At 41.6% G+C, this 24,217-nt stretch overlaps 2 protein-coding genes across 12 annotated transcripts in view; one reads left to right on the top strand and one right to left on the bottom strand.

Moving 5' to 3' along the window:
• The window catches only part of MCF2L2 (MCF.2 cell line derived transforming sequence-like 2), a 187,060-nt gene that overhangs the window by 67,975 nt on the left and 94,868 nt on the right, over window positions 1-24,217 (bottom strand). The window lies entirely within an intron of this gene.
• Window positions 2,201-23,092, top strand: B3GNT5 (UDP-GlcNAc:betaGal beta-1,3-N-acetylglucosaminyltransferase 5). Its single transcript, XM_074878606.1, has 2 exons — window positions 2,201-2,336; window positions 18,558-23,092. The coding sequence occupies exon 2, from the start codon at window positions 18,884-18,886 to the stop codon at window positions 20,018-20,020; it is 1,137 nt and encodes a 378-aa protein (XP_074734707.1). The 5' UTR covers window positions 2,201-2,336; window positions 18,558-18,883; the 3' UTR covers window positions 20,021-23,092.

The raw sequence follows: 24,217 nt of genomic DNA on the forward strand, positions 1-24,217 counted from the left end.
CATAAATAAAAGGTTGTTCATCCTTTGAGCAGATGTCACTTTTCAGGAGAAAAGTGGACCCAACTGTAAGACAAACTCAGTCACACTTAACTAAGTCTATTTGTCGTGCTGATTAGAAGCAGTCACTTTTGTTTAATAATTTAAAGACTTCTGACTTTGCTTTCTATGGACCGAGTTCTTAGAATTTTGTAATTATGTCTGAATCATGTTTCCCCATACACATACCTTAAATTTTAAAGGTATCTCCTGATTTTGAAAATGTGACTCCTTGAAGCTGTATTTTCTGGAAACTCTGTTATCAAGACACAGATAATATAGAAATATTTTGGGTTTAATTTTTAAATGTCTTTGGAACATTTTTCTTTGGAAGCCTCCAAGTTGAGACTTTTTCATGCTTGTGTTTGGCAAGCTGGCCTCCTACGCATTAAAAATATTAAGTTAAAATTGCATTAAAAATATTAAGTTAAAATTGCATGCTTACAGTCATATTTGGTTGAAGCATAAATGAATCATGGTTGGTTTTTTTTTTTTTTTTACAGTTAGTTGTGGAAGGAAGAATCCAGCTGCTATTTTTTTTTCTTACTTGGTTTACCAATATCAACTGAAAACAGGAAAAACTGGTATCACCTGCCAAGAAATCGGTGCTCTAGAGTTTTTTAAATATCTATCACTGAGAATTTCACATTCTGAAAGGGACCATTTTATCACTGATAAAAGGCTTGAATGGGATGACACCTAAAAGAATGAAGAATAAACTTATGAAAAAGAAAACATTCATGAACTGGGGAAGGAATCAGCAGTTATCATTTTGATGATAAAAATGAATGATGCTTTGTTTATAAGGTTATTTCTACTGTTATTTAAACACTGCTTAGATAACATGCCAAATTTGCACAACGATCTACAAACTTTCTGCTAGGGTGAACTGCCAATCATAAAGAATGATATTTTGTCTTACTGAAGAATCAAACAAAGAGAAATCTGGGAAAGCTGCTGTAAAGTGTTTAGTCATATTAAGACATACAACAGGAGAAAGAAGAGATCAAGTGAAAAAATCCTTGAAGTTTCCCTAAACAAAACCGGTGTTACAAAGCAACACATCCTTCTGTGGGATTTTAACTGCTCAGGTTTTACCCTTGCTCTACTCTTGCTGGGTGCCCTTGACAACAGTATTCCTATCTCTGATTTTCTCTCTTGTGTGTGAAAAGAAAACAACTCCTCACCTCACAAAGATGTTGTCAGATTATGGTTGTAAAGTGACAAACAGACACTAATTGTCATGACATTCAATAGTTAAGTTTCTATGAAGTCAATGATTAGGTCAGGAATGATTCAGATCAATCACACTCATGTGAAAGAATGGAAGATACACAACGGGCTTGTGTTTGATATTTATGTTCAGTGAGAAATCTCAGATTTCCAATAAACCATACAGGCACAGTGTTATAGTGGCTTTTCAACTTCACTTGAATGAGCGCTTTTTTTTTAAACCTTGTTTTTCTCTTTACAAAAGTATGGCAAAAGTGTATTTAATGAAGGCATGTTTATAGTGCTTACCTTGGTTTGTTTTTTAAATACTTCCATCTCAGTCTACTGACCACGGAGATTGACTTACTGATGTACTTCAATGATGCAAAAAAGTCACCGAGGTTTGTGGGGAGGGTGGAAGAGAAAAACCCCCTAAACCCCACTCTTCCTTCCGTCTCTGAAGATTTCCAACACGAAAGGGAAATAAACGTTTCACTGTGACCTACAAACTAACTAGCCACAATAAGATGTTATTTAGCACCTCGGAGACATAGAGCAGCAATTAGCTGAACTTTAATCGTGTCCCCTAAAATATTTTAAAGATATAAGTAACTTTGAACTTCTAAGAAACATTACTCTTAGCGCTTTGAATGTCATTGCAAGACACTGTTTCCCCACACTGCAGCCTCACCCTCACCAACCTCCTCGGCAGAGAGGAAGAGGAAGAGGAAAAAAAAAAATCGCATCCATCTGGTACACCAGGAGTATGGATAATCCCAAAGGCCCGCAGGCGGGCAGGGTGTTTATAAACAGTGGGACATCTGAGAAGAGCATCGGGAATCCACGGCCAAGCCCGGAGCGCCTGTAAGGTTCGGCGGAGAGGGAGGGGAGGAGGGCAGAGGGAGAGGAGGAGAAGGAGGAGGAGGAGGAGGAGGTGGAGCCCATTGGCTCCCGGGGCCGAGGGATCCTATATGCTGCGAGTGAATGAGGCGGCCCCGAGTGCGGGCTGGGCGCCGGCTGTGCCGGGGCGAGTCCTCTTCCCCCGGCAGGAAGCGGAGCAGAGAGCAGCTCGCTGTCCTCGGCTGTCGGTGAGATACGGGAATCTCTGCTGGGTCTCGTCCTGTCCCCGCGGTCGCGAAGTTTGCTCGCTTGCAAAGAGTAGCCGGGTTGTTCGTTCCTCACTTACGTGTGAAGCGAGTAGCTGGGTAATTAAAATTAGCGAAAATATCCTGTTTTCCTAAATGCTTTTTTTTCTCTTCTCTGTCTGACTTCGGGGATTGTAAGAGCTGGTTTATGCAGGGGAGGAGGCTGTCTCACTTATCCGCCTTTCTGGAATTGCGGTTCCATGCTTTGGACAAACAAGTTTTCCAACTGCTTTGTTTAAAAGGTTTCTGCTACAGACCGTATCCATGAACTCCGTACGCGATCGCCTTGCTCCTCTCTTAAAGAAGGGTTTTGTCGGGGTTTGGGATTTCAAACTTCTGTGATAAACAAAACCCAAACTTCACCGCCGTTTTAATGTCTGTTTTGTGTAGCCGCCTAGCAGATTCCCCCCCAGTCTCTGATCACTGGCTGGCAGTCGATTATATTCTTTAAAAAAAAGAAGAAAAACCTCAGAAATTTTTGGTGTTTTTTTCAGAGTCTTTCTCATCCCCTGAGCCGTGGAGGGAAAACTCGCAGCTACTCGAGCACTGCGATGAAATAACCCATTCAAAGCAGTGCTGGTTCCTCCCGCCCCTTGTTCCGGCAGCCCCTCCCGGGTTCCTATTTCTCCAGATTTGGGGGGGTTTTTTGTTGTTGTTGTTTTTTTTGCTACAGGAAAAGTGCGGGGTAGTTTTTTTAGTGGTGGTGGTGGTGTTGTTTGTTTGTTTGTTTTTTTCCTCAACTGTTCCCACCCAAGAAACTAGCAAATCCGGCTGGGACTTCCTCTGCTCAGCCCTTGGTTGCAACACGGGACGCGCCGGCGGGAGCGCTGGGGCAGCCCCCCCGCCCCGGCCCGACGAGCGGCGGGAGCCCCTCTCCCCTCTTTCTCCTCCTCTCTCCCCGGTGGCTCAGGCAGGGCGCCTGCCGGCCGCTCGACGGGCGCAGCCCTGGCCCAAACTCTTTTTGAGGACGCTAGAGGAAAAAAGTCGGCTGGAGAAAACGCGTTGGGCGAAAGGGGGAGATACTGAACGCTTTCAAAAAGCGCCTTTGCGTTAAGCAAAGATTAAAAAAAAATAACTTTTTTGCTTTTTTGGGGGGTTGGGGTTTTTTTTTGGTTTTGGTTTTTTTTTGGTTTCTTGGGCAGGCTGCCGACGTTGAAGCTGTGTAGGCTGGAGGCGGCGGCCGGGCGTGCCCGGCGGGAGGTGTGCGAGGGGAAGGGCCGCGCCGGCTCCCTCCTTTGTTCCCCCGAAGGGGCGCCCGCAGCCGCATGGCCGCCGTCTCTGCCCCTTCCCCCCTCCCAGGCTGCTCCCGGGGCTCCGCGGATGCCCCCGGGCGATGGGAGGAAAGCTATGGATGGCTTGGCGCTTAATTTCGGGCTTCGCGGGGGTGCCGGGAGGCCGCTCCGCAGCCGCTGGGTGAGGCGCGGCAGCAACAACAATCGGCGGAAACACCGCGGAGGCGGCGGGGGGCACCGCCACCCCGCACCGCTGCGAGCTTCCGAGAATTATCGATCCTCCTGGGTTTTAGAGGTTCTGGGAAAGGGCTTGGGATGCTCTCGGCGCCGGGGGGCGGGGGTGGCTGCCCGGGGCTGCGGCAGGGCCCGGAGCGAGCGGCGTTGGCTCGCCCTCGGTGTAGGGGCGCGGGGACCACCTGAGCTGCTCGGGAGGAGCAGCTTTGTCAACGCTTCTGAGCGAAATCTTGGAGTATCTAGAGATGGGAGACTGGCTTTACTCCAGTGTAAGCAACTAAATTAAGTGCAAGGCAATGATTAGAAAAAGCCTGTAATTCTGTCCTAGCTACGCAAAGCAGTGCAGAACTCATTACGTGCTACTTGTGCTGCAGCATCCTGCTGTTGAGAGTGCCGAGGCTTGTGCCTGAGGATCTCCCGGCAGTAGCGTTGAAACTACTACTGCAACTGTTGAAATCTGTTTTGTATGATGCTGTCCTGTTCTCACTTCTCCTCCCCAATTCTTGCATTTCTCCTAGCAGTTCGAAACGGAAAAGGATGGGGTTGGCAAATGGATTATTTTAAAAAAGGGAAAATAGTTGTAATCTAAGGATAAATGCCTCTTCTTCCCCCCCCCCCGCCCCCTTACAGAGCAGGGCAGGAGACACTAAATCACTGTTGATAACAACAGCCATGGAATATTCTAGCAGTATTCCAGAAGGCTGGATCATCACATAGAGCTGGGTGTTCCTCTGGTATTATGAAAGTTACTGTCTGCTCTGCACAGAACTAGTTTCATAGAAGCCCACTGTCTGTTACATACGGAAATGTAGTATCTCAGTGAAAATGCAGGCTTTTTCATTGGTAAGGTTTTGGGGGTTGGGGTGTTGGTGTTCTGCTTAAAAATGTAATTTGCTTACTAGTTGTCTTCCTTGAGTGAATCAAAACTGTACCACTTCTGCTTTCTCTAAGATCCTAAATTATTAAGAAGCAAACTAGTTGCTCATGCTGCCCAAAGCAGTAGTTGGGACAGTCTGTCTGACATCTGGCCAAACTGGAGTAGTGAGTACTGAAGCTAGGAATGGTAAATCACCTACAGATTAGGGAGAAGCATGTGGAAAACCCTGCAAGTCATCGCTTATCATTTGAAATGCCAGTGGCTTATGTGTTTGGTGTTATTCTGTACCTGTTAAGGCATCCTAGGATGTACTCAGTGTTGCCTCATCTCCCATGGTTATCAGTCTATGCCTGAAGAATTGTCTGGGTAATTCTTGAACTTGAATGTGTTGCTTAAAGTACAGAAGTACTGAGGGGGGGTTTGGTGTTGGGAAAACTGACTGTGGTTTTGCTGTTACAGCAGTAGGTCTGCTGGGCCTTGGAACTGGTAGAAAGTGGTGGAAGGAACAAGGAAGTGATGGATTAACATTGCACTACTAGCTCTTCCTTCCATATGGCTTGTGGAGTTTAGTAAAGTACCTTCCTCAGCTTCCTGGGATATGCACATCTCGAGTGAGGCTGTCTGAATATTCAGCAGACCTCAGTAATAACTAATATTTAAATGCCAGTGGAAAGCAACATATGATCCACCTCTGTCAGGCTGGCCAGAAGTGACAGCAGGACTTGCCACTGATACCAGAGACATTGAATATTTGGGATTTTTGCAACATTTGGGAAATTGTGGTCCAGATCCTGAACTGAGGCTTTCAAAGACTAAAATAATAGTCATAGACACTTCAGAGGTGGTATCCCCTCTTTTATGAGTTTTGTGACTAGAATGTTTGCCCTTGGTAGCAGAGTGGGGAATGCTATGGAAGGATCTTTGAAAGACAACCCTTGACTTAAATTCTATGGTCAATGAGGAAAACACCACAACATACGGAAACAGGATGATGAAACAAGCCCTTCACGTTGGAATTGCAACTTTTCAGAATGAACCTGTACCAGTCCTGAAGTTTATCTGTTGTTTGGGTGGCATAGTCTGATCTTCAGCTTAGATGGAATTGTGGCTTGGAGATGCTGCTGCTACATGCCCAAACAACTCAGAAAATCTAACAGATCCCAAGAGTGCTTAAACAACCTGTGGACAAATGACCTCAAAATACAGGAATGTTGTAAGCAAAAGCAAGTTGGTTTGAAGGACTGTTGAAGAGGGACCTGTGTCTATATACTGCTAAGACCACAGACTGTTGGAGTTGCTGCCTTGTAGCGCAGAGCAAGTTTGCTTGCTGAAAACCAGTTTCCTGCAGTCAAGATTGATTCTCTGGTACCATCTCCAGATTGTAGTAGTCTTAAACTTGAATAAAAAGTGTTTGGTCACTCAGAACTCTCAGGAATGCTGCCATGCTCTGAAGGTACACTGTCACCTTTCAGGTGCAGCAACTCAACCTCACCAACTGAGGTGCAACAACTTTGAAATAAAGAACTCCTTTTGTCAACATGGCTTATATTGTTGGAGGTGCTTTGGGACATACTGGCAAAGGAAGGGATTTTAGCTAGTCCTCTGTGTTTAGAGCTGAGGCAACTTGCTTCACATTGAAGTTACTGTTGGCCTAGTAAGTCACTTTCTACTCACATTTATTCTGCTGCATCCTGCAACTTTTTCTTCCAGTTTCACTCCTGCTGAGACCTGAAGAGGCTTGTGCTGATTGAATTAAACTGGCCTTTTGTTTTAGGGCAGGAAATGTACAGCTTCTCTTGCTCTTTAAGCTGCTACTCATCATACATCACCACAGCCCCCTCCTCCATTAGTTGTGTGTTTCCGTGGAATATGAAACAGGATGGATAGATTTTCTTCTCCTTGGTTAACTAAAATAAGATTAGTCTTTCACTTCACACTGTATACTGGGGTTGTAATCATGTGTTTTATTGTTAAGACTAGATGAAGTGTTTTTGCAACTCTTCTTTGTAACTTTCCTGACTTTCCAATAAAATATTTATTCACTACATTTTTAGTAGCTAATAGGCGTGGCAAATGTACCATATTTGTGACTGACTCAAGACCTGCGTAAAGTCCTGTGGTAATTACAAGTACTGACTTTGTATTGCATTGTTCTCAAGGCTCAGCTCTCTAGAATGAGCAAGATTCTTTGTTTTTCCTTCTGCCTTAAGTCATCCCTGTCCTGTAAGCTTCTGCTTCCATCTTTGTAGCTTCCTTCTAGAGTCTGCAGACTGGTGTTTTGTGGTCTGTCTCCCAGTGAATTCCATTTGTAGTTTCTACTTAACTGTTTCACTAAACTGTCCTCACAGAAGTTCTTAATCTGGTGCTGTGTGTATGCTGATGCTGTATGTAGTTCAGTTACGTTCTTGGCCTTATATTAGTCTTGCATAAAAGTGTGTGTGTATATTTATACACACATACATACAACAGATATATATTTTATATATATTAAAATATTATTTTCACCGGCTCTTGATGTTGTTAAATCATATGGCCTACTATCTATTTCTCGTAAGCAGAGACAAGTATTTCTGGTTAAATGCAAATGCACAAGTTCATTTAATTTACAAAGACTGTAGCCTTAGAGAAATCTCACTGCTGATTAAACATGTTGGGAATGTTTTGCAGTTCCTCTGTTTGACTTTTATCTGAATTGAATCTTGAAGCTAGGCCTGAGGAATTTTAGTCCTCTGTTCTGTGGCTTTTTGTGGCCAGTGACTTGTTGGCAGCTCTCAGTGAGGGTACTTCCAACTGTGGTAAGCTAGAAACTGCAGGATGCTGTGCTTAAGTTGTTACAGTTTACTGTATTGTCACGTTTTTCATAAGTGCATGTGGGGGGTGTTGGTTCTTTTTGCTTTTCTGCCATGAGCCTGTGCTGTTACTGCTCCCCATATTTCATAACAACAAAAAGCAGATGAGCGTCTCCTGTTCAATCCCCGGCCTTCTTGCACTGCAGAAAAGGCTGTATAAAAGGCCAAAATTCTCCTTGGTTCCCACAGATGTAGGATAGGATTAATGGCATTCATCCCACCCAGTTTGCAGACAGGCTTAAACAGAGCCTCGCACCGCTATTATTCTGGCCAATCTGCAGCTCTTTTGTATATGTTGAGGTGGTTCTCCATCCACTTTATCATAAAATCTGAGATGTTTGTGTCTTTCTGGTTTGCTTGAAACAAACATGGATACCCCCAACTTGTATGTAGGAGCATTCTGTATTGAATTTATTTTTTTTAAATTTACAAAGAACCAACATCTTTTGATGTGAAATATTTGACTGTATTTATTTAAAATGTGAAAATGACATTAAAGCCTTAAAACTTATGTAGTCATATAAAATAATTGAAATAGACCTTAGCTTAGCACTTCACTACTGAACTAAAGGAAGAGGTTAGCTAGCTGTATGAGTCCAGATCTCATGGAAGAGCTAAAACTAAAACAGTGGTGACTATTGTCAGCAACTGTTGCAAATGCAGAAAACATTCTCCTCTTCAGTCTTTTTTGGTGGCCAGCTCTTCCAGTACACTTAGCTTTAGCAAAACTTTCTTTGCTGTTTTCTTTAACCCTCTCCCCAAACTGATAATCACTCCCCAAGAAGGGGTGTCTTTTCATACAGATAGATAGATAGATTGGAGAGCATGAACCTAACAGGTTTGGATGGTATCTGTTTGATAGGAGTTTGACTTTACTCAAACTACATGTACCTCTTAACACAATGCTTCTAGCATCTTTATTCAGATTCAACTTTAAAACTATTTGGGGCTTTCTTATGACAGTGAAGACTGAATGCTTTCAGAATTGCAGTCTGGAAGCAAGGATTTAGGAGGAATGGACAGTCTGATGCATTTGCTATTTCTAGATAATGACTTGCCTAAATCTAGACTAATTGAATTCAAGGTGATGTTTATGTAACTTTAAATTCATTAAAAATGTAAGTTCTTTAACTTCTGTTGGTGTATCTTGAATGACTAGTACTTCATGCTTCTACAGAAAATGCATATATGTAGTATATATATATAGACTTCACTTTTACACTGCATTTGCATGAGTTGAAACAGTTTTAGCAAATTAGTGCTGAACTACCCCAAATGGGAATTGATCTCTTGAGAAAATGACTGAAGTATAAATGCTAAACAAGAAGTGAATACATGGTCAGATAGGTTGCTTGCTTGATTCAAATAGATTCATTTCCCATTAATAAAAGACAACTCACTAGATTATCCAAAATGCAGACAGGGTCATTAATAACTCTCCTCCTCTTTCCTTAGCCTCGAGTAGAATACAACATTTCTCTCTCTGCTTAAGAGTTGCTGGCAGCTATGCACAGCAGTGAACAGGAGAGGGTGAGAATGAACAAGGCATGACTCTTCTTAAGGGCCAAGGGAAGAGTGCGCAATGACTATCTATCTGTTCTTAAGTGCTTGTAGATCTGTGGGTGTTAGGAAAGATAAAGTGGCTTAAGCAATATTTGCTATTGGTGATCTCAAGAGGAGGGCTTTGAAGTGTTGTGGCAATGGCAGCTCTGCTACATTTGCGGGGCTGATGAGCCATTAAGGGGTCATCTTAAAGAGGCTCTCTTACGATTTTTTCACTCATCAGAAAACTCATCTTTTAAATTTAATTATATATTCAGATGCTTTCGTAGATACTGATACAAGTATTGTTTTTCTCCATAGAGCTGCTTCTTTTCTAGGCTGATCCTATACTTGCTTTGAGACTATCTTAAATTACTAGGAGACTTCTGTGTAGGTGTGCTTTACTTGAGGTGATCTCTGCATGGTGGATTCAGTCTAGTGTTAGACCTTGTGCTTGCAGGGTGTGTGTATGTGGTGGGGAAAGCACGGCCTTGAAACTGAAGACCTGGATACTTACCCAGCAACAGAGAAAATTAGTCTGTACTGTCTAGTATCCCTATGCATAGGATTGGGACCCAACTTGCTCCTTAATTTCTACAATGTGTATAAAGAACTGAAAGCCAGGCTATGTTCCTGACGACGTGACTTGGGTCACCGAAGTTGGAAGAGTTTTTAACAAAAGTGACATTGGTTCTTACTGACCCAGGTACTGTTAGGATGGGAACCAGCACTAGTGTTCTGCAGCCCAGCTTCCTTGAACTCTTGTGTACATGGTTTGCAGGTAGACAAGCCTGCAGACTTGTCTCCTAGGGCTCTACTTGTAGGTTTGGGAACATAAACTAGTGGAGGAAAAGATCTGATGTGAAAAGGAGTGATCAAGGACTTCTGTCCTTAGTTGTGTATAGATTATAAATGGTGTCTAGATGGTAAGTCAGCATGATGCTTGGCTAAAGTTAATAAGCCATGCTTGAGAGAGAGAGGCAAGTTTATGCAGCTGAGCTGATTTTGGGAAGTTTAATGGGATGATACTCTACTGTGTGGACTCACGAATTCACATATCTCTGATCTGTGCTACCTTAAATCTGGAAAGGAAAGAACTAGTCTAATAGAACACTAAAAGACTCCACCAGTTCCTGTACCCTGTAGGTTAACTAGTATTTGACTTGACTTTTAAATCTCAACATGTTTTATCATCATTAGTCTAATTGAAAGAAAAAAAAAAAGACAATGCTTTGGTGCAAAACCACCTGCATTCTAATCTACACATTGAACTTTTCATTTGCTGTCTTCCTGCCTTAGTGCCCACATGCTAGTGACATGTGTAACATGCAAATTTTTACTGTAAACTCTTGCTGCAGTATGGAAGATCCATCTGGAGTTTGATGCAGAATTGGGATTATAGGCTAGAGTATGGTTTGAGGAAGAGGGATAGACTGGAAAGCCCATGAGAGAATATTTACTCTGGAATGAAAAGCTTAAAACATGGAACTAGGATAGCAAAGCCTAGCATGGTTTAGAAATGGCCATGGTACAACAGTGTTAGCCATCTGTTTAAATGAGTCCTTCACTTTCTAACTTGCTGTATTTTTTGGAAAGTATTCTCACTAGGCAAAAAAAAGTTTCAAAGTGAGGCCCCATAGGAAGGCAGCTTAAACTAGTCATCTTGCAATTAGTTGTCAGTCTTAAATTTGACTTCCTCTTTTAGTTTGACAGCTAGCATGGAAAAAGTCTGCTTCAGATACCTGAAGATCAAGCTGTACAGCTATGGCATGTAGACTGGAACAGAAATCACTTTAGGTTTGTGGGGGAAATAGACAGGAAATAACATCTCTAGATCTAGCTGCAAATAACTATTTGAATCAGCTTACTTAAAACAGGACGCAGAAGGAATTACTGATGGGGTGGATCTGTGATGTTGCAGTTCTTCAACTTTAACATGCTATGAAACAGGGATTCAGCATGAATGTGTAACTAGGGAATTTGCATTCTCTTGTCTTCCAGTCTTGAGCGTTGGACTGGATCCTTCACTGCTTGATACTTCACAATTGCTTTCTCTAGTATGGGAAAACCAGTTTTCTTCAACCTTCAGCTTCAGTCAACCTTCAGCTCAAAGCTTGTCATGTGTAATGGGATGTCCTTCTTGCAAGGTTGCCTGAAATATCTTTTTGTAAAGAGATGAATACACTAATGTGGGATAGAAAGCAGTGGCAAGCTAGCCTTTTTTATAATGCTTTTTGTGGTCCTCACCCTCTTTTGCAAGCAAGGTGTATTTATAATATTCTGAGAGTAAGTTATATATAGTCATTAGAAAATTCTTTACACCACTCATACAGAAGGTTCCAAATACGAACGAAATGTCTTTAAATACAGGCACTGTAAAAGCAAACTTACATAAATGCAGACTGCTCTTTGGTATAGCATTAGAGCTTATCGCTGTCATCTGCCAAAACAGATGCGATGGGCTGTACAGTGTGTACCATTAAGACCTCTGTAGCTGGGTCTTAAGAGTTCTGACTTGCCTTCCTGGAAGTACTTAATTTTGTCACTGTTCTCAGAATATGAGGTCATGCGGCCTCAATCATGTCACTGCCAGACTGAAACTTCAGAATATTATCCTTATTGTCAGTACAAAGAACTGGCTCTTTTCACCCAATCTGCTGCACACAAAGCAAAGAATTTCTTGTTGGTGCATGTGTGTTTTGTGCAAAATCTCTTGAACTGACTCATTTTGGAGGCTTTCATACTGAAAAACGCAATCCTCCCTTCTAGCTTGTATGGGAAGAGTCTGCAGCAGATATAGCAGGCTAAAGCAACTGAAAATTGCAGTCTGAATATAGACTGGTGCTTGAAAGATGTGGTCCTGCTCCTGTCCTGCTATCTGCACAGTAGCTGTTTCAGGGAACTGATCCTGATGAAAGCAACTTAAGAAGGCGAGTCTGTCCATTCTGGCAGATGTCTCCATTTAGATTTGCTTGTAGCAGCTGGGAAGCTTGATGCTCATCTTAGGGGAAGCAAGAAATCACACTCTTCCTTCTACAGAGGTTTTGCACTTGCTGTGGTGGAAAGGTAAATCTCTACTGGCAGTTGGCTGTTTCCTGGCAGTGTTAAGCATTTACAACCTGTTTCTGCTTCCAGCCCTGAAGGACTTGAAATGCTTTACTCAATTGCCATCTAATGCTTTGCCATCCTTTGAATTTCTCTGCCAAGGAACACTTCAGAGATTGCCCCAGCACTTGTAAGTGTTACACATCAATGAGAAGCAGGAAGTGGTAACAGCTTTCAATGTCTCATTTTTCTGCATGCTGCTGTAGATATTTCTGATACAAAGCTCCCCTGGGGGAAGTGCTGTACTTCAGTGCCCATTTTTTTTAATGAGGGGATTGCTCTTGATTGAGCAACTTCAGAATCACTTAAGGAGTTCATATTTTGGAAGGTGCTGGATGTTCACCTTCTGAAAATCAGGTGTCTGTTCAATCTGAGAAGTCCTCAACACATGCACCAAAAGCATTTAAGAATGCTGATTCTACCATCCCAGGAAACTATACTCTGACTGCAATTTGCAGGCAAATTAAAGAATTTACAGGCAATGCCTGCATATAAGATTGCAGAAGGATGGGTTAAATGTTCTTGAAACAAAATTTTCAAAGCTACTGTCAGTCATCCCTGCATTAATGTTCCTTACTGATGCAACATCCGTGACCAGACTCTAAACTTCTCATAAATCTTTATAGCACGAGACTGTTTCTTTTTGTTAATCCCATTATCATTGTGACCGTATTTTCCTACAGGATACCTGTCCAAATCAACTTCCATTTCTCACCAGCTTTGTACAGAACAATGTATAACAGTGGAAGCTTTGACATTACTTGAAATTATTTTCTTTGCAGGCTGTGTGCATGTGCTTTCTTTCCATCTCAGTGCTCATGAACTATGTAGGAAGGAAGGCTTAGCTAAGTACCTTACTGCATCTTTTTTTCTTAAAATGACCATCTGTCACTGTGGCAGTAACTTGCTCAGTGTTTCTGTTCAGTTTTCTTTTGTGATACAGCTCATATATAAGAGGAACTTGAATGTCAGTTTCAAAGCAACTTCTTAATGTAGAACAAGTTCTTCAAACACTGATGAGTGAAGGAGGAGGACATAGGCCAGGGTAGAGATGACAGCATGACTTGTGAAGAGACGTCAGCAACAGAAAAATGGTAGGAGGAACCTGGGCTACATACGTAATCTTGTAGCTAAAGCTGTAAGCAGCAATGTCCATTCAGGCTTTGCTCCCACTAAGTTAGGCACATACTTTCTTACCCTTTAACTAGTCAGTCGGAAGGGAAAATCTTGATAAACATGTAACTTTGTGTTTTGTTGGCTTATTTGATGTGTGAACTCAACTAGATTTCCTTTGGTCTTTTGGTGTAAGCAGTACCTAAATCGGTATTGCTGGAGATGGAAGAGTTCAATTTCATAGGAATTACAACTGTTTAAATCACTCAGAAACCATATGTTGCAAAAAGTTTTAAATTCTACTTAACAAACAAAACTCTCAGACATGCCAAAATATGTTCTTTGAACCCCGTAGCTTCTTTCTAAACAGATTTTTGAAAGCTTCAAGGAAATCCAAGCCACTCTTTTCAGGATTGTCTCACCATTACACTAGGCTTCACAAATCTGAATTTAAATCCAGGCAGTGGTAATCTTAGTCTCTGCAGCTTTAACTGCAGCTTGTCTGCGTTTGTCACATCTGTGGTTGGGCACATCCACTTAGTGCTCTAAGTGGTGTTGCAGTTTAGGTCTATGACATCTGAAATCTTCCAGCAGGAATGGAGCATCTCTGCAATGTGCCTTCTAACCTGGAAATCCCACTCCACTATCAAACAAGGTGATATGGAGTAGCTCATGTGACAGGACTATCCTGACTTTAGACCAAAAGCCAGCCCTAGGGCTTCAAGTTTTCTGTAGTAACACAGAGCCTGGTAGTAGCCTTAGAACTGAAAAGACTGAAAGCTTTAGAAACAATGTGTGTTACATCTGGTCCTACAAAAGCAACCCTTGAGTCCTGCTGTGAACTTAGGTTAGGCTCTAGATAAAGTTTGACCACTTTCTGATACTTTCTTCTTCAGGTTTTCAGCAGGTTGATTTTTGAGGGCAAAAGGTTGAGAGGAGCTGAACTGGGCTTGTTGAGCCAACTGTATAAGCTCCAGAGCTGTTGCAAGCTGTGGAAGGGCTGTGTGGTGAGGATGAGAGGGCAGAGTGAGTGTAAGGCTGTCCCCAGCTGGCAGCAGTAAGCTTTTGATTGAGCTCAACCATCACATGGAACTGCACCCTTAAACTAAGTGGCTCTTTGGCAGAGCCAAGGACAAGATGTGGAGTTAAGTTTTGGCAGCTCTTCAGATGACTTGTGTTTTGAAACTAGGTAATGTTTGAGGTGTTCTTTCTTGTAGATTTCTGAACTTTCTTTATCAAAGAGTTGTTGATGTGAAAGGGACAGTTGCTACAAGCTGATAGTAAAAAATGGTTCTATTTAAAATAGTGTTTCCTGGAATATCCTGTGTGGCCTGGGAAGGCCACTTGTGATCTAAACTTATCTTCTGTACTAGGCAGAAGGAGTGAAAAATAACTACATATTATGATCTTTGTCTTTGTCCTAAAATACATGTTACGCAGGGATGTGGTATATTGAATCTATTACAGATTAATTGAAGCCCAGCCTGTGTATTGTAACATGACAAAATTTGTAGCTGGGAGTTGTGGTGTTTTCTCTCGGGGCAGTCTTAGTTGGTCTCTCTTGGGTTTAGGTTTTTATCAGGGTGGTGGTAGTTGGAAAAAATCTCCATGTTGGAGTGTCTTTTGTGTGAATGTTGTCTCTTCATGGCTCCTCCTGTCTCTGGTGTTTCATGTCCGAGGCATCTGTGTGTTTCTCCAGACAGCGCTTGTCTGTCTCTTGTCAGTGGACTTTCCAAAACTGTTCTATCCTGAAATTAACTTCATACTGACTTTTTTCAAATATTGACTTCTGTGGACATTTAAAGTAGCTCCCCAAGGATCTGCTATTCCACAGTGGTTACTCTACAAACTATTGAGTTTGCATAACAAGCTGTGCTAGTTCCACTTTCATTCCAGAATATATACTGAATGGAAAACACAGAATTGTAAACAGTTGCTACATTATAATGATAGTCATGCTTGTTGTAATACTGAAAGCTTAAATAACAAACCCCTTTAGAAAGGGTAGGATTGCTACAGGGTGAAAAAAGCTTGCAGTACTTGCAACTGTGGGAAGACCACATGCAGTTGTGAATCTTCAATCTACCGGAAAGGGAAGGCAGCTACAGGAACTGTGTATGGGTGCTTGGATCTCCCAGTCTCTCTCACGTCTCAGAGTGGATCTAAAAGCTTCCAAGAAAACTTACACCAAGAGGCAAACCACCTGATGTTCAGAAAAATGGCTGTCAAGCATGGTTTTATCCCTGTTCCATGATGTTTCCTCTGGCTAGGGTGAACATATTGGTATGTTTTGTTTTTTTTCTCTTAGGATGAGAATTAGTTGTCAGTGAATAGCTCCTGTGGTGACTCAACCTGTCTCTTAAGGGAAGGAGAGTATGACTAAGCCCGAAGGATGGGTGTTGCAAATGGGTGATAAAAAGTTCTGACAATGAAGGAGACTACTTGTGCATTGGCACCTTCAATGGGAATCTCCAGGCTTTTTTGGAGGGAGATGGGGGCCAGGTATAGGCCTCCTTAAATTTCATCAGTATTGCTCACCTATAATCGCATTTTGAAGTTTTACCCGAGAGGTATGTTTGAGGAAGATTCTGAAAAGCATCTGTCTACTAAAGCCTGATCCGATTCCTGCAAACCTAGATCAAGGAAATGGCAGACCAGACTGTTCCTGCCTTTAGTCAGTTGATTTTTATGGCTTGTTTCTTCTTTAAGGAAAAGCTTAGGCTATCTTTTCAGCATCCCTGACTTCCAAGAGGGGAGTGCTAGGGAGCAGAAAACTTAGTCTGTGCGCATCTCTTGTCCCCTGCTATCTGCTCCATAATTAAAGCTGTTTCCATGATGTGATGGATTTTTGGGTCTTTTTTTTTTTTCTTTTTCTGGGGGCTTTTATTCTTCCCTAGTGGCAGTAATTGTCATGTAGGTTAGTTTCACTGCTGGTCTTCAGTGACCTCTGTCACTTTGTGGTGTTGACTATTGTCTCACTTTACCAGATGACATGGGCAGTTGCAGACTCTTGCCAAAACATGTTATCTAAGTGTAATCTAAAAAAAGTTGTATTTGGTGACTAGGATTCTTGTGTTTACCACGGCAAACTTTGCTTCAAATGGTTAAATAGATTGCCTTGTGCTCCCTTTACTTTCAGAAAAGTCATTCAGCTGCTTTTAAGCTATCATGATGGCAGGATGGCAGTAGGCAACCCTTTTTTTGTTTTTTTTTTAGACTTTGTGAACTTAGCTGGGGGAGATGCTGCTGTAGCATTTGTCAAACTGGTCAACTTCATGCAGAGTACAGGTATTTTGGAAAAAAGCACAAATAAGTATCTAGGTCAGAGGGGAAAACCAGAATTTATCTTCATTCTCTGGAAGTAGTGGGTATCTTCAGACCCACTCCTCCAAAAGGACCTATCAGATGTCTGGATTTCTGTAACACTCCAGCTTGTCTGCATCTCTGTGCTTCATCTGAAACAAGAGTAAGCTTTGCAATAGTTCTATTGTAAAGTTGCTGAGTTTATAACTCTGAGGTGCATTGTTTAACTTCATGTTTCCAAAATAAAAAGGGTTTAAACCAATACTATAAAAAGCGCTGACTGACTTTTATTCACCAAACTGCCCATACAGCTTTTCTGTTATGCACTACAATCTGCAAGCCTCAACTGCACCGATGCACTGTTTCCAGTTTGAGCAGCCAGTCCCCTTCCTGTGGTAGATAACTACACCGTGAAATTGCTCCAAGTTTTCTTATCTCTGTATAGTCTGTTTCATTCTTATCATGCTACCTAGTTGCAGGACTAGCAAGTCAGATGGGTAGTTGCAGGTCAAATGGGTAGAAAACTCTCAAAACATGTGTTGCATGTAACTTCTGACATAATAGTGATTGTGTTCTCTTTCTTCAGGGGTTGTGTTTCTGTGCGACAAGCTTGTGGGGTGTCATTCCTTGTGGTGCTAGTCCTACACTTCTTGCTTGACGCTGTAGTCTCAGGTTTTTACAGGATGAACAAGTAACTGCTACTTCAGGCTGTTCTTGTTTATTAGATAGGAGAGACAACTCTGGCTATGAGAACTGAGTTTTACAAACCACAGGGTGAGAAGGCTGGACTTGTGTGGTTTCCTGTGCTTTGGATTTGTCACTAAACTCCAGTTGGTAGCAGAGATGGTAGCACTGCAGTGTTAGCTGTCTGGTCTTAATAGGTGTATCTGACAGGGGTGTCTCACTGACTGTCTGTGCTTCTTGCTGCATAACGTGCCTCTTAACCGCAGCTCGGGTTGCAAACAATTTCTATCTGCACCAACGCCAAAAAACAGAGGCCCTAAGCTTGTACATGGGATATTCGATAATGGGAACCACTGGAGCACGGCTGGACTAGTGGCACTTTTTGGCCAACCTCAGGCTGGCTGTGGAAGTCAAAGGGCTGCTTCCCCTCGACAAGCGTGCCCGGGGGGTCGAGGCGGGAGTGCGCTGGGGCCCTACCAGGGCCGGGGTGAGGGGGAGGAGTGACAGGGGCCAGGGCATGACATGGAGGTGGCGCCTCCCCTCAGGACGGCGGCGGCGGCCCCGTGAGAGCTGGGGGACCGCGCTGAGGCGCGGGCGGCCCTGCGTCGCTTGCACCCCCACGGCCCTCAGCCCGACTGGAGCGAGGGCAGCTTTGCCCGCCTCCCTTCCCCTCGGCGGCGGGGCCTTCTCGCAGAGCGCCTAGTGGAGGGGAGCGGTGGCGAGGGGAGGGTGGCAGCGCAGGGGACCTGCGGCGGCTGTGAGGGAGGGGAGGCCTGTGGGGGGGTCTGGCCGTTGTGACCCGGCGCTCCCACATCCGGGAGGGGGCTCAGCGGGGGTCTCGCTCTTTAATAGGCCGCCCAAAGCCGACCTGTAAACTCGGTCATTTGTAGGGTGTGGCTTCCCTCCTATCTTAAAGAATTTAAACAAAATGTCATCGTCGGTTAACGGCAGTGGGTTTTTCTAAGAAAGAGTTTCTTGTATCAGAACTGAAGCCTCTGTGTCTGGTTCCCCTTCTTCACTTGCCTCCCTCGAGCTTGCTCAGGGCTACTGACAGCCTCTGACTTGCTGCCAGGTGGTTTTTGGGGGGTGGGGGTGTGTGATGTAGGTGGATGGTAATGGGGAGTGTCTGAGTAGTCAGCTCATTTCCATGACCAAACCTACAACCAGACATGTTAATAACAGCTCACTAAAACTTCTCTCCTCTCCCTCCCCTTGCAACTGGTAGGTATTCATCCTCGTGAAGGAAACACACATGAGAAGATCTGATTTAGAGCTGTGGTGTTCACTTCAAGATGTCCCAGAAGGAGAATACTCATTTGCAAGTCTCACCTTTCAAAACTGTCTGCATTCTTTCAAACAAAGGAAAATGTTTTTTGAGAAAGATGACTTGTGAAATCTGTGAACAAAGCTGAGTGGAAGGATACTGAATGAAAGACAGCATGCCTTACAACGGACACTTATCTTGAAGGGGTGACACAGTCCTCTTAAAACACAGGCACTGTAAAAACACTGATCCTGAACAAGAATAAGGATTATAGAAACTGCATCAGAATGTTTGTTAGTTCCAGGAGAGTCAGAAAATGCCATTTTTTGCAGATATTTGCCACTTGCTTCATACTGTGTCTCATGATTTTTTGGGGACCATTTGATAATCACATTGTGAGCCATATGAAATCTTACTCATACAGATACCTCATAAATAGCTACCATTTTGTGAATGACAGCCTGTCTATCAACAGGGATAACTTGGACAGAGTATCAAGCTACCAGTACTTGATCAACCACAGAGAGAAATGTCAGCAGCAGGATGTCCTTCTCCTGTTGTTTGTGAAAACTTCTCCTGAAAACCGTCATCGGAGGGATGCAATTAGACAAACTTGGGGTAATGAGAAATATGTTCGTTCTCAACTTAATGCCAACATTAAAACTCTTTTTGCTTTAGGACGACCAACAGATCATCTGCAGCAACAACAGATGCAAAGAGAACTTCAGCTGGAAGACCAGAAATACAATGATTTGATTCAGCAAGACTTCTTAGATACTTTTCACAATCTTACTCTTAAATTGCTTTTGCAGTTTAGCTGGGTGAATGCCTACTGTCCTCATGCCAGGTTCATTATGTCTGCAGATGATGATATATTTATCCATATGCCAAATCTTGTTGCTTATCTCCAAAGTCTAGCACAAATGGGTGTTCAAGATCTCTGGATTGGTCGTGTCCATCGTGGATCCCCTCCCGTAAGAGACAAGAGTAGCAAATACTATGTTCCATATGAAATGTACCAGTGGCCCTCTTACCCTGACTACACAGCAGGAGCTGCATATGTAATATCAAATGATGTAGCAGCTAAAGTATATGAGGCTTCACTGACTCTCAATACAAGTCTTTATATAGATGATGTTTTCATGGGTCTTTGTGCCAATAAAATGGGAATTGTACCACAATATCATGTATTCTTTTCTGGGGAAGGAAAGGCTCCGTATCATCCCTGCATTTATAACAAAATGATGACGTCTCACGGACACGTAGATGATCTTCACCAGCTCTGGAAGCAGGCTACAGATCCCAAAGTTAAAAAGTTTTCTTCAGGGATTTGGGGTAGAATATACTGCAGACTAGTCAATATTGTGCTTCTCTGTAAACTATACTATGAGGACACATACCCTTGTTCAGCTGCATTTTCTTAATACTTGAATATCTGCGTTGAAGATCCACTGAGCCAAAACAGAGCAACAACTTTTTAGCTGTTTATTCAAAATATATGTAAACATGGAAAGAGGTAAAACTTAAATGTGAATAGCTGGGGAGGGGAGGGTGTGGGGTGGGGCAGGAGAGATGGTCCCAAATTCTGTTCAGAAACTTATTGGAATAGCTCTCCTATTGTACTGCAACTTTTTACATTGTAGCCTGTTTTTTTTTTTACACTCTTCAAGGGATGCAAGTATGGATTAAATGAACAATAATGGACTTAACTTCTAGACTTTGAAATGCTTGGTGAAAGTGTCTGTTCCTTTGAACCTGTCAGTAAGTCTTAAGGTTTTTTTTAAAAAAAGCTATGTGAACTAAGGCACATGATGGAAAAAAAAATCTGCTATATCAAAATGGAGTAGACCTTTCAAAACACAAGGAAAATACAACTTCTGACTTCATGAATGAGAGACTATTGCAGTAGTTTAAGGCAATGTGAATTGGTTACAAATATTCACCATTTCTCAGTGCTTCATAGAAAGAAAGTCTGGACCTGCACAATTGACAAACAGTGCTAGAAGTGAAGACCTGCTACAATCTTTTTCTCAAAGCTCCCTAAATCTTTGAAACAGGGAAGCAGTGTTTGAGTGCCCTCTGACTTGGTTGTTTTAAGTAACAAATGAGGTCCTTTTAGATCAGGACTGAACTTGAAAGGATAAAATCAAATATTACTCATGTAACTGGTTTTGCTAATCTTTCTCTGCCTTCTGAAAACTGAAGTAGTATATATAAACAGTCCAATCTTTAATAAGCAAATAAGCTAAATGAGTTTTCTTTTAACGATGCTTCTGCTTTCCAGTATTCATGGTTCTAAAGGTTAAAAGCAAGCAAAAGTCCCTGAGAATGTTACTTATAGCTAATTTGAAGCTGTTAAGTGTTAGCAGAAGCATAAAATTTTGCTTTTTAAACTAAGAGAGAGGGTATTTTCTGCTCAAAGTTTGACTTCACAGTGAAGGGATAGGGCGATGTTGATCCACAGAAAGTACACAAATGAAAATCACTAATATTTCTTCTGAAGTCTTAAGCACAAGATTGTCTTTAAAATTTCAAGGTAGTTTGTGTCCACAAAGCCCTGTATCTTGAATATATTTCAATGTTAATACCACCTGCAGGAAGAACAGCACACCTGTGCATTGTAAATCAGGATAAAAGTGATGTTCAAACTCCAGCCATTATGAGTTGTACTGTGGTGCCATATAAGTATGATAGAGAACCAAAGTTCTAGGATGTCTGCAGTCTTTTCTTGTATAGCTCACTAATGGTGTTTTCACAGACTCTCAGGACAGATATTTTAGTTGCTAATTGCCAAACCTACGGTAGCTCTTCTGGAGTGGACACAGAGCCCACACAAGGTATGGTCAGATATTACTTGTGAACTGATTTGATGCTGGAATAAGTTCCAGTGTGGACAGTGTCAGAAAACTACTTCCGAAAGCTTGACTGGGTCAAGCTTATCAGCAGAGCAATAACAATGCAAAAGCTCACAAATTATCAAGCATCTGTTAAAAATGGGCTAATTGCAGGAGCAATACTACTTGCTTTCTGCCTAAAACTAGCCTTTTTCTTCTGCCTGAAGCTTCTCACTGTGTGGAGCAGTGAGGTACTTGGTCTGCATCTTCTGACTTTACTGTAGAACAGCTATACAGGACTTGGCAGTTTTAAGCCACAAGTAGTAAACTTTGTTTAAATAATTGCTACTGCTCTTGGAGCTGTGCTGCACGTTTTAATCGTTTGAATGGCTAATGGTGTATGTTAGCATAGACGGAATCCAGGAGTGAGCTTGCTGACTGTTCTCTAAGCTGCCATTTCAGATGGATGGTAGGTAGCTACTGGAATTAAGTGAAATACATAACTTTCTATAATTGGTTTTCCAGAAGGAAAAAAAGAAGAATGTTGGGTATATAGAGAGTCCACAAATAAATAATTTATCAGTGTCAGAATGATTGAAGAATGTAACAGCTATACTTTACAAAGAACAAATCCAGTTCCTGTTCTTGCCTAAACAGATTACTTACAGTACTGTGGATGTGTGCGTTTTTTAAAAAAAAAAAAAAAACAACAACACAAGACAACCCTAGATCTATATAACCTGTTGGCTTACAGGGAGATAAATGCACATATAGAGAAAGTAGTATTCTGTACTGAAAGAAAGCTGCTTTATCAGATCCCTGACCTGTTGTGAGCCATTTAAACCAACAAGCTGCACAGCAAAACTGCGCTACTAGAAAAAGCCATGGTGTTCACTGTAGGGAAAGAGGGTCTTCATATGCAGTATGCAACCAAAATGTACTATTAAGACTACAATTTTTACCAGCATAACTATGTTGGGATTTATTATTTTCACTCGTACAAGCCAAGGTAAATTAAGTTTTAAGTACCTTAAACTTCTATAGGGTAATGACCTAGCTAACATCTAAAACTGCTTAAATGTAGTTTACCATTATTTGAAAGTCACTTTTGGCCACTGAAATACTTTGTTTTACAGCTGGTTTGAGTTTTGTTTGGATTGTTTCTTAATCTTAAAAGGGCCTTGATGTTTGTAGTATGCATTTTCTTTTGCTGCAGTGAAAAGAAGTTGCTTGTTGAATAAAAAGGAAAGCATGAAGGCACTCCTTTCAAAAAATGGAGACGCTAGAAAACATACTATTTTCTGGTTCTAAACACTGACTTAAGATTTGTACACCTTTACCTGGAACCTTTTTTAACAATAGTCTCGGTGCTCCAATGCAGGGCTGTCAGGTTTTACTTTTACAAATAAAACTGTTACCAGCCTGAATGGTCACTCCTCATTAAGAGTTTGACATTGTTGCACAGCATATTTAATGCTAAAATTGTTTTTACCTGTTTGTTTGGTTTGCATCAGTTTCCCTTTGATATTACTAATTTTTATACAAGTGTTCAATATTTATTCTTAAACTTTGCTCTGTACCACAAAAAGACAATTGTTTTGTAAAATTTGTTTTGAATAAACAGACTTATTTCTTTTAAAAAAACCAAAACAACACTGCAAAGGTAGTATCTCTTGTTGCTTTCTTTGTAACTGACAGGCTCAGCTCATGCTTTTAAATGCTAGTCTGAGGAGAGGACTTCAAATTGCTGCTCTCCCCCCACCCCCACCCCCCCCCCCTTCTACCTTGAACCAAACGTTTTGTGGAACAAAAGGCAAAATTGGTGTTCCCAAGAAATACCAAGCTTCTAGGTCTAAAGTGGTGTAAAACTGCCAAATATTAGAAGTTTAACTTGTTAACTCCAAATTAGTATGTTCCCTTTAGGCAATCATTCCTCAAGAGATGTATATCTATCTAAAGTTCTATTTCAGATCACACTTAGCAACTTGAAAACTAGCTGATGGAACCAGTCATAGTATTTTCATAGGGTATAATTAAATCCAAATACTAATAAGTTGCATTTTTGTATGTCTCCAATTTCTCTAGCATAATATCAAGCTAGCATGTTTAGAATGTACTCTTTTGCATCTAGTTACTTCAGTGTATACCTCTGAGATAAAGGCGTAACATAAGTATAAATTATCTAAATCACACTGAAGAGGAGAACAAAGGAAATGAAGTCAGTAAGGATTGTGGGGCTTGGCTTGTTTCAGGGTGGGTTTTGTTGTGGGTTTTTTGTTTTGTTTTGTTTTTTTAATTGCTCCCTTTGGTCTAGAAACAGTGCAGTTCAACTAAGTTAAACTGGGTTTGCTTGGTACTTTTTGTTAAACTAAATAACTTAAGTATTTGGTGTTTTAGAGTACCTCATTAATCTCTTTCTCAAGACTTTGCAGAAAGGGAGAAAAGATTCTGGTTTTTTAAGCGCAATAATCCTCTCAGAGGCATATAGTCAAATACAAATATCCTGAACACAATGATATGATCTTTAATACTGCTTTTTTGTAAACACATGCAAGGCCTGTTCTAATCACTTATTTTCTTATATCATGTAATTAATGCTAAGAAAAAAAATTGCAAAAAAACCCAACCTGCAAGCCCCCAAACAAAAAGATCCATCTTGCTTGCTTTTCCAGCAGATAGTGTGTATAAATGCATGGCTATGAGCATTTCAGTGACTTGATTATATCTATTTATTAATCTTAGCAAACTTCAGAGAAGTTTTAGAGAATGTACTATAAATGCAGTTAT

This window comes from Strix uralensis, chromosome 9, assembly GCF_047716275.1.
Source record: "Strix uralensis isolate ZFMK-TIS-50842 chromosome 9, bStrUra1, whole genome shotgun sequence".
NCBI lineage: Eukaryota > Metazoa > Chordata > Aves > Strigiformes > Strigidae > Strix > Strix uralensis.

Bases quoted from the DNA above. Each gene is read 5' to 3' on its own strand.
- B3GNT5 (XM_074878606.1), top strand. From the start codon at position 18,884: ATGTTTGTTAGTTCCAGGAGAGTCAGAAAATGCCATTTTTTGCAGATA.